The sequence below is a fragment of the Galleria mellonella genome, unplaced genomic scaffold, assembly GCF_026898425.1.
Source record: "Galleria mellonella isolate WM207_F2 unplaced genomic scaffold, CSIRO_AGI_GalMel_v1 utg38, whole genome shotgun sequence".
Taxonomy (NCBI): domain Eukaryota; kingdom Metazoa; phylum Arthropoda; class Insecta; order Lepidoptera; family Pyralidae; genus Galleria; species Galleria mellonella.
In genome coordinates, this window is record NW_026442090.1 from 3850862 (window position 1) to 3861412 (window position 10551).

Here is a 10551-nt window from a genome sequence, read left to right on the forward strand (position 1 = left end):
TCTCATGACATGTGAACGAAACTTGCATTTGCTCTTTATCGACTTCTCGCTTAGAGTCTGCGTAGACTGTTATTATATTTGAATTGCATGCCAGCTATAATAGTACAATTTGTCTCCGTAAATATGCAGGCAAAGTTTTTGGATCAGGAACTGTAAATGGGTTGATTATCAGTGGCAAAAAGACTGAAAACTAGGTACTATCATTTTTAGTAACGGTAGAAAGTATTAAGCTATATCCAATGGTTTAATAAACTATTTGATTTTTTGAGAAATTAAATAATATTCGGTTAAATAAAGGATAAACTTTTCAGTCTAAGATTTAATTAATAACTGTAGCTTGTATGTTATTTTATATTATCAAAATTATAATAATTGAATCAGCAAATTATGAAATCTTCATTTGCTTCCATTACTGATCCATCCCTCTCATATATACCTACTGCAGATCTACCCCAAACAAAGCTACGCTCTATCTATCAAACTATTTCAAAGATATTCATGTAGTAATGATACATTCCAAATTGCACTATGGATTACAAGTTAATATGCATTTCAAATACAGTCTAACAAAACAGACTTATAGTCGTGTGGACATCTTGCACTGAAATGTTTGTGTAATTCATGACGCGTGTAATTGCAGCAAATCTACCAATCCCCCATTTTTTGAGGCTTCTATGATAGCACTCGCAGGACATTGTCTGCCTTACTGATGAAAATGCCGTTCGTGCAAAGCCTACTCCACACACTGTCGATTACTGTAAAGCTTTTGTTTGTAAATAATAAGCCTCATTGGCATTTATCAGGCATGATGCAACACTAACCATGACATGATTTTTGGTTCACTTGCATTCAGTACATATGCTCAAATTTAAAATGCTATAACGCTCTTATTCATAAAAACTTCTTACGTCTTATAAACCTATTCTAACTATTGAACTATTTTATCCATTTGAGCTAAAATCCGAATTTAAAAGAAAGTAGTAAAGCACCCTTAATGATAGGTTTAAAAGAGGTTTTAGTTTTTCTGAATAAGAAAGGATTTTTACTAATTTGTCGTATACGTTACAGCTCATACGATGAAACAGATGAAGACTGTCTATCGCCAAATTTAGATGACATCACCAGCACTGAAGTTATTGAGGACTCGAGCGTGGATGAGTCCACGCTTAGTGAGGGTACCGCGAGTGGGGGCACCGTACGTCTCCGAGACTCTACCCCCACCGCTCCCAGCACTACCGCTGGCGGCTTCGTCAACCTCAGCTCCATCTACTCTATCGACAGCAACAGGTGGAGCCATCAACCAACGACCAAGAACGGCTTTCCCGAAAAACGACCCGAAAAACCAGTACCCCCCGAAAAACCGGTCAGCTTAATGATGGTTAATGGAAAAATGGACAATAAATACGCCGGATTCGGCAACAACAGTTTCCTGTACTCTCACTTGTTGACTGGTCGGAAAGATCCTCCATCGTACAGTGCAGCTACAAGTGGCAAGGAACTGTTCGATAAAGAGCCAAAGAACTCTCCAGTGAAATCGCCGATAACAAGTCCCGTGAACGGCGTTAACAAGATCTCGGACAATTACGAGAGAGCAGTCGCTGAAAGACTCAGTCCACAAAGAGAGATATCGAGGCTAAATCGGAGCAGTCTATTCAGTAAAGTGAATACTGGCGTCGTTTCTAGCAAAGTCAAGAAGAATAGTCAAAGAAATCAAGAGGAAGACGACGATTATGCTCGTGACAGTGACGAGTGTTCTATTTAGATATCGGAATGAATCGTTTTGACGTCTCCAGTGAACACCAAAGATGATAAATGTGCAATTAAAGCGGTAGTTATCAATTTTAGATTAGGACCAGATACCGTTGTGTTTGACAGAGTAATATTTTTTCAGCGTATCCTAGTGGTCGATACGTGCCTTGTGACAGTTTAGACATTACGATCCCACGATCACACATAGAGTGAACTAGTGTTATATGAATTAGAAATCCTGGTGCTATCACATCTGCAGAGCTACAAAGATGTTAATCAAAGAAGATACGAAGTAATCTCTGTTACTTGTAACGTCGTGAGCAAATTTGAACTCTTCTGTGATTATTATAAGAACTATTTCCCTTTATAGCTCTATGTGATGGCACACAGACTGGACATTGTTCAAAACGTCTCATAGGCTAGTTACAGCATTTCGTTAGTATAGTATTTATGTATTTACGAGATTTTTTACCAGTGTTACTTTCACTATAGTCTCAAAAGATTTAAGCATATCAACAATAGTGTTTTATTATTTTATTTGCATGAATATTATTGTTTACAGATCTACCTAAGTTTTATCTGTATTTAGTGGTATTAAACATTATAGGGCCTATTTAATTCCGTCATGATCAAAACCATTCATATCATCGCTCCATCCACAGATTATACTAAGAAGAAAAGAGATATTTATATTGCTCTTCCAAGTCTATTAATTTATTTGAGTCGCTATATGACCGGACAGAACTGTGATTAAGTTAAAACTCCACAGATAGCGCTTTATGAAAAAGCAATTTGAATCTGTCGCCTATATAAATATTATGAAATTTAAATTGTCTATTGGGCTTGTAACTTCCACAGGGATTGATATTATATCGGAGCCTTTCATTGCCTCGGTTAAAACGGTGGAAATTTAAACTCCATTTACGAATAGAAAAAAACATTTATTCAGTTTTTCCCTAATCACTGTGGTTGGGAAGAAAACCTAATAACGAGAGTACAATTGTACTAAGTATATAGATATTAGCAAATAACTACGCGGGCTTTGTTGTTTAAATTTTGATAGAGTTATTAGGCGCGAAATTTAAACCACAGATTTGAAAATATTAAGCTAAATAATAGGTCGACGAAACATACAACGCAAGTGTATCTTCATAATGCATTATCAATTTCACATTTAGATATCGCCGTTTTTTTGTGAGTATGCATTTATTTAATATCGATGGATTAATAATGAAATATAATTAATCACAAAATTATTATTTTTATTCTTGTTAACGTCCAATCGTCCACGGCTGGCTTTTTTTTTATTTAATAAGACATTAATCAGTATAATAAAACACGCACAGACTATTAATTTAGTAATTAGTATTAGGCATGTAATAAAGTATTTTTGATAGAGACAGGAATACGTCTCGAGTCTATGTACATGGCGATTATAGGACGGTGTCAAATTAATATAATAGTAAGTAGTTAGTTAGTCCACGAGTTAATAGAACAATTCGGAAATTATTGTAGATACAGTAATGGTTAGATGAAAAACATAAGGTTTCGGGCCCATTCAGTAAGTTTTATTACCAGACATTAATTGTAGTTACTATGTGAAGTCGATTAGATATTCTAAAATAGAATAATTATAACCTAGATGTAAAAAAAAGTTCTGTCTGGGTATAATTATGATGAGTAGATATAAATTAACAGTTTCCACATTCAGATTATATATCATAGTACATACCTAGTAAAGCTAGTTATTGCATCACATTTGTAAAACAACGATAAACTTGAAATCACTACTTATTATATTGTTATTAAAATACTCCCCTTATCTTATATATTTATTACTGCGCCCACCTCCACTCAACCATCAGTTGTCTGTTCCGTACAAGGGTGCAAACTTGAACCATTGTTCTATATTCATGTCAGAAATTATTAGATAAATACAATTAATTAACCATTTACATAACTAATAAATTATTTGAAAGTGATTGCAAAATGATCAGCTATTATTATTATTAATATTAACAATATTATTGAACAATAGGGAAGCTTGTTGCAAATATATCTTGATGGAACAGCTGAATTTTACTTACTCTGTAATCATAAGCGGGAAAATAGAATATTTAAAACTTTGCTTTCCCGCCTTTATAGCACTTTTTTTTTTCTAAATTATTCTTTGCGAGTAAACTTCAGGTGGCGCTACCTTCTGTGAGCTTCGTGTGAATTGAAATTACTCTCAATTTCTGGTGATAAACTTACTTAGTCTAGTCCGAGTGACTAAAAGGGCCGTAGAATTTATAGTGACATAGCAATGGCAGCTGTATTATATGCTTTTAGATAATGCTAGGTAGATCTTACATTTTACTCTAGTCTGCAGGTGCTTATCGACAGAAGGTCTACCATTCATATTTATTATTACAAAATTTCTTTACAAAACGGTTGTTTTTATAGAACTATTTTTTGTATTAGGGCTGCCATCAAGGCTGGTTGGTTATTTTAAAGTAATTTTGTGGGGGAATAAGGAGAAAAGTGAGTTTTTTTAGAATCCGGATAGGTAGCTTGAAGAATGTAAGTATTACATTAAAATTATACCAGAGTAATATAGTTTTGAGACCTATCAATATCAAAATGGTAGCATACATTGGTTTTCTAAATTTGTGTATTTAATGTTAGATGGTAGCCCTAAATTTTATTTATATATGATTTAAGTCTTTATAATATCAAAGAAATTACTTTGAATTTCAAATCGTAATTTCAAAGTGAGTTTATCTAGCAATGAGCAATGAATAAATCATAAAAATATCTAAATAACAAACTTGCCTAAGATATGTGAAATACTTGTATGTATTCACTTTAGTTACATACTATTTGGATGGTTTTAAATCCATTACTTATGTAGTTTTAAAATGTTAAAAATGTATCTTCCATACATTAAAAATGCAACTCCTGTGCCTCATTTGGAATCCTTTCAAATAAAAAAATCTAACTGTTTATATTTATAATTCTGTCTTCTAACTAATATTATTACTAGTCATTTCAATATCTAAATGGAATTCTTTATTTACAATCCTCGAATCAACTAACTTTACCAAGTATTAACCAAAACGATTGTTCACATTTTAATAAATTTTATTAATATGTTGTGTACTGTTATCTTAGTATAATTTTATTAAAATTTATGGTATGTTTTAAATACCTACCTGGTTTGAGCTTAGCTGTTCTAAGATTTAATGATAATTTAGTTAATTTAGATGATATAGGTCTGTAAGTTAATTTGGCGGAATAAAGTTTGTTAATTTTGGGAGAGAGTCATAAGTCAGTAATTAATGAAAATGAGTTTTTTTTTGCTGATATATATTTAATATATAGATACAAACTTTATAAAAAGTATGGACAAAGATACTACTCAGTAATCCTAAGGTGATCAATGAATATCGTTTTTTTTTTTTTACTTTTTTCTAACGTTATGTTATAATCTTATATTTGCCTTAAACTTTGAAACATTACAGATCTTAATATCAATATAATCATATACATATTTCTTATTATTATAATCTTGAATATCAAATTTTATGCATCTTTGGACTTTATTCAATTAATCTTCTACTTCTTACTATTTATTGTTATTGTTGGTAATTTACAATTAAATACGACAAGGTTCTAATGGTTCTTTACCTGTCTGTATCTATTAAATAGAATCTTAGTTAACTTTGTTCAATGGTTAGATTATTATAATATAAATTTGCTCTTAAAAGATTGTAACTTCCAGTGAATAACCCCAAGCCATTCTATATATAGTGCCATTAATATAATACGCAAGGTGGCGTCGATGGAATTGTTGAATACTGAGTTGCTATTATAAAGCCACTCGTAAACGGTATCTAAATAGGGTAAGAATTATCAAACTATCTATTTAAAATAGATCTGGATATTTTCTTTCAGCGATATAGAAGTAATGTCTTTTTATCAACATGTTTAACTGTAATAACACACATAAATTTATTTGTAGTATTTTATTAATTATTAATTACACAAGACAGCCAGAGTAATAATTATAACGAAAAATTTTTTAGTAAACGACGAATTTAACAAGTGCATGTAATTATTTTCGTTGCTGTATCTATTTAAAATACCAATGTTAGACTGTTATTGATTATAATCAATGTAGTGTTATAAATAAACGGGAGATTACATACAAATACTGTTAACATAATTAACATAAGATTTTTTTTACAAAACTAGTGATGTCATAGTAATGGTGTGTTTACGTGAAGTGAGGTGACAGACCTATTGTTAAGTATCCTAATAAATAAAGTACATTATTGTATTTATTTCATGTTATTTTATTTTCATGGAAATCCTAAAATATTGTTTACTCCTCTACCTTTTCTTTACAACTTTAATGGCAGACGACAGCCCACCTAATGGAACGTGGTAACCGTCGCCTAAAGACATGAAACACAAACTTATGTTTTTATCAAACATAGAATACACTATATCTAAAATTACATCGATATAATTGTATGAAAGATCAGTATGAATTGATTCATTTGGATGTATATTAAAGGAACAAAACCCGCAATTATATTATTATTCGCTGTGACTACACTCTGTGTGAGTATTGAATAAAAATACATCATGTCACCAGTTCTCATTGTTTGAAAACAGGAAAAGCTTTTTTTTTACATATTTTTTATTAAAATTTTAATTAACGTTGCAATATATAATAGGCCCGTTTCTTACTCTTTCCTCCCTAATACAGCCATACTAAGTAGAGAAAGAATTGTTAATAATGAGAAGTTGCAACCAAATTACCGTAATATCAGATTGAATATGAAAACTGGGGGAAAGGGATTGTTAGTAATGAGGTTTAACAGGCCCATTGCTAGCAATACACCCTATCAGGTCAACCTCCACGCGGTTTCCCCTGGAAATCATCGTGGTTAATTCTAGTGGAATTCATTACGATGGGCTAACTGACCTGCTTCATCCTCACTTATCATCCTTCAGTGGTGCCCCGCCAGTATATACCGATAGCACGGGTGGGGTTACCAATCCATTATCACCCATTATAAAAATATGGAAACTATTACAATTACTTTGTACTGAATTTTCCTTATCTAACATTATTCTTAGTATGTCTGTTTACCTCTAATCAGTCAAAAAATTAACACATTTTACGAATTTATCTTAAATATTTTACAAATGCACTTGTTTTTGCATTATGTGAGTTTCAGAATAAATTCTTAATTAAAAATAATTATCTTCTTTACATAAATAATACCTTAAAAACTTGGATATTAAATATAATTGATGTTTTAAGAGCCTTAAATCAAGTAGAAGTGTCTAGATATTTTCAAATATAATTTTGAAATAAAAAAAAAATAGGACTCCATTAAAACCAATCTTAACAAACCAATAAAAATATATTTATGTTTAAATAAATTCGATTTCTTTTTTTTTTTTTTTATTTCACTAATATCTATGAATTCTATACACCCCGTTTTTATGATACTATCTTTAATCTATAATTATAACTTATCATCTGTGGTAGAGTGCTCATTGCCGTGTTGCTAATTTTGAAGCTTTTCCCTTTGAATTTAGGAAATCACATTCAATCAAAAGTTTATAGATTTTTTAGAATAATACAAATATAAACATACCACCCATTTATTCTTAGAAATTTAATTTGTATTACTATTACATCGTCATTTCACCAAAAACACATAATAAAATATAAAACTTGTAGTACCCTACACAGTTTTAATAAAGTTTTATACATGGTTATAAATTTGACTTTTACTCACGTAAATATCAACACTTTTAATATACTGATAACTGGGAGGAAAGGGATTGTTAACAAAGGAGTTTGACAGCCCCATTGCTAGCAATATGCCTTAGGTTAGCTCGACCTCCACGTGGTTACCCCTGGAAACCATTGTGAAAATCCTTGTTGAATTCGTCACGATGGGCTAACTGACCTACTTTATCCTCACCTATCATCCTTCATTAGTGCCCCGCCGGTGTATACCGATAGCGCGGGTGGGGGTTACCATTCTATTATCATCCATTAAAAATATATTGATAACTGTAACTATTTATGTTATTTTTGAAAACGGAATGCCGGGAAGGAAATTCTAATTAAATATTGGCGACACTGTAATCTAATGTCATAACAAACAAACGTCAAAATGACATCGTTTCTTTTTACGTAAAAAAATAAATAAATGTGGCGGGTAGTATTTCAAAAAAATATTGTATTAACCAAAATTAATGACAACTTAATAAAATTAGCAAAAATGCCTTTTTACGCAGTGGCAAAAGGGCGAACAACTGGAATCTTTATGACATGGGGTGACTGTGAGACGCAAGTGAAAGGATTCCCTGGAGCACGGTACAAAAAATTTAACACTGTCGTCGAGGCACAAAGTTTTATTGAAGCGGAAGGTGGTAAACAAACTGTTCCAAAAACTAAGCAGTCCTACACTGAGAAGTATTCTGCTCCTAATAATTCCAAAAACAACCTTAAGCGATCATTTACTACGTCATCCTCTGATAAGAAAAATCATGGTGATTATAATCGGGAAATTAATATAACACCTGAAATTGAACAACCGTCTGCGAACTCAGAATCCCAGAGTGACCAAGATTACTCTCAGACATTTACAGATGAAGATTCTGGTGATGATATAAATACGATGTTAATTAAGCAATTAGATGATGTAGAAAAGCGAATAAAAGGCTTTGAAAGAGGTGTTGACAAAATTATAAAAAATAGCTCTCGTAAAACCATATTGATCAAACCTCCAGAACCTAAGAGAAGTAGAAAAAGTAGGAACAACTATGAATTTGAAGAGGATAATGAAGGATTTGTTCATGTTTACACAGATGGGGCTTGTTCAGCCAATGGTCGAAATGGTGCACGGGCTGGTATAGGAGTTTATTTTGGAGAAGGACACCCTCTTAACACAAGTGCACCTGTTTCGGGTCGTGCAACTAACAACTGCGGTGAAATACAGGCCGCAACTAAAGCCATCCAATTAGCTTTACAAAATGGTGTTAAAAAGTTAGCTATCAATACTGACTCACAATTTTTAATCAACTCTGTGACAAAATGGATGCCAGGTAAAAATTTTATATTTTATAATATGTTTGTATGTGTCTATTATTTTTATACTACAGATGATAGGATAGTGTACAGAAATTTTGGTATACTATCTTTCCATCATTATATCAGCCATTAACTGTCTATTGCTGAAAATAGACCTCCACCATGGGTGGTAATGCCAGTAGTTGCCACTCTCAACAGGTAAGTTGGCAATCACAGTTAGACATTCTTTGGTGATATTGTAAAAGAGATGCTGCTGCCTATCTCTCAACACTTAAATTTCCATAATTACCACTTACAACATTCACGGGAAAAGAAGGGGTAGCCCATTCTATGTCAGGAGCACACGACAACAACACTATCCTTTATTTATTGGATATTTTTTAACATAGACCCCTTATGGATTTTCTTAAAGATAAATTCTAAGGCAAGTTTTTATTTAAAATATACTGTCTGTGTTCTATAAGTATTAAAATAAAATAATTTTTAAGATGTTTTTTATTTTGCAAAATATACTAAAAATAGTACTCAAAAATAAGTAATAAAGTGATTACTGTAACTAAGTGGTTGTGTAACAAGTTTTTGACTTAACCTATTCCTGAAATTAATTAATATAATTAATGTTGCACAAGGAGACAGAATAGTCTAGTAATTTATAAAAAAAATTGTAAGCCTTTATAGTTCACTTATACAGGACCTTATTTTAATTTTTCAGGTTGGAAAAGTAAAGGTTGGAAATTGAGATCAGGAGAACCAGTAAAAAATGAAAAAGATTTTAAAGATTTAGATAAAATTCAAAACAAATTGCAGATAAAATGGAATTATGTGGAAGCTCATCGCGGAGTGCATGGTAATGAAATGGCTGATCAGCTAGCCAAAGCTGGGGCAGCTATGTATAATAAATAATAAAAAAAAAACTCTAATTACACCTTGATAATTTTTTTGTACGAGCATTTATTCTGTTATAGAATATAGGATGAAATTGGAATAGCATCTTTTTAGAAAAATATTTTACTAATAGAACTGAAAATTGTTACAAAAGAAGTATAAATTGTCTAATGATAAAAATTTTGAAACTCTCATTTAGTATGAAAGATGGAAATTTGTTAAGATTTGGATATACCTTATTGGCTGGTGAAAGCTTTTTTAAATTGTTCTATTTTGGTTGTAAAATATTCTTTTAAAATATTTCAATTTCAGCCTCTAGTGCATAAACAGAATCTGATTACAAAATGACTTTTTATTTATGATTCTACTAAGTTTTTCTATATTTTATGATTCTTATTATTCATTATTGTACAAATAACTATGTAAAACTTAATTGTGATTATTTATGTTATTATGACTATCTTATTATGTGATATTTAAAAGGATAAAAGCTGGCTTTCCTATCATCATAAGACAAAAACTATAAAATCAACTTTTTTATACTGTTGAATAATCTACCAAATTGACTATTTTAACCCATTTCTTATATTCAATAGAGAGAAAATTATTATTTAATATTTAGATTTTTTTGCAGCAAAAGAACATTTAGACTAATACAATGGATAGAGAATAATGTGATTGTTTGTGTATGTAATATTTAAAATATTTAAGACAATGTGATTGTTTGTTTTTGTACATAATTTGTTAAGACAAGGTATTACAAAAAAAAAAAAAAAGAAATTGAAATAAAAATATATAAAAAACTTCTATTT

The 10551-nt window shown here is 31.1% G+C and overlaps 2 protein-coding genes across 4 annotated transcripts in view; both read left to right on the plus strand.

Annotated features, from left to right (window-relative positions):
• The window catches only part of LOC113522653 (serine/threonine-protein phosphatase 2A regulatory subunit B'' subunit delta-like), a 175953-nt gene extending 169879 nt beyond the window's left edge, over positions 1 to 6074 (plus strand). The window contains exon 11 of one of the 3 annotated variants that reach the window (XM_026908414.3): positions 1069 to 6074. In XM_026908414.3, coding sequence (XP_026764215.2) covers positions 1069 to 1762 — 694 coding nt within the window. In that variant the 3' untranslated portion in view covers positions 1763 to 6074. The remainder of the gene's footprint in view (positions 1 to 1068) is intronic. The other 2 variants (XM_052897635.1, XM_052897634.1) reach the window with 2 other exon arrangements.
• A 1839-nt stretch (positions 6075 to 7913) lies between these two features.
• LOC113522664 (ribonuclease H1) lies at positions 7914 to 10544 on the plus strand. The gene is made up of 2 exons (XM_026908426.3): positions 7914 to 8868; positions 9567 to 10544. The coding sequence occupies exons 1-2, from the start codon at positions 7971 to 7973 to the stop codon at positions 9755 to 9757; spliced, it is 1089 nt and encodes a 362-aa protein (XP_026764227.2). The 5' UTR covers positions 7914 to 7970; the 3' UTR covers positions 9758 to 10544.
• The last annotated feature ends 7 nt before the right edge of the window (positions 10545 to 10551 follow it).

Coding starts and splice junctions, on each gene's coding strand:
- LOC113522664 (XM_026908426.3), top strand. CDS start 7,971: ATGTGGCGGGTAGTATTTCAAAAAAATATTGTATTAACCAAAATTAAT. Junction 8,869..9,566: donor TGTGACAAAATGGATGCCAG/GTAAAAATTTTA, acceptor TTAATTTTTCAG/GTTGGAAAAGTAAAGGTTGG.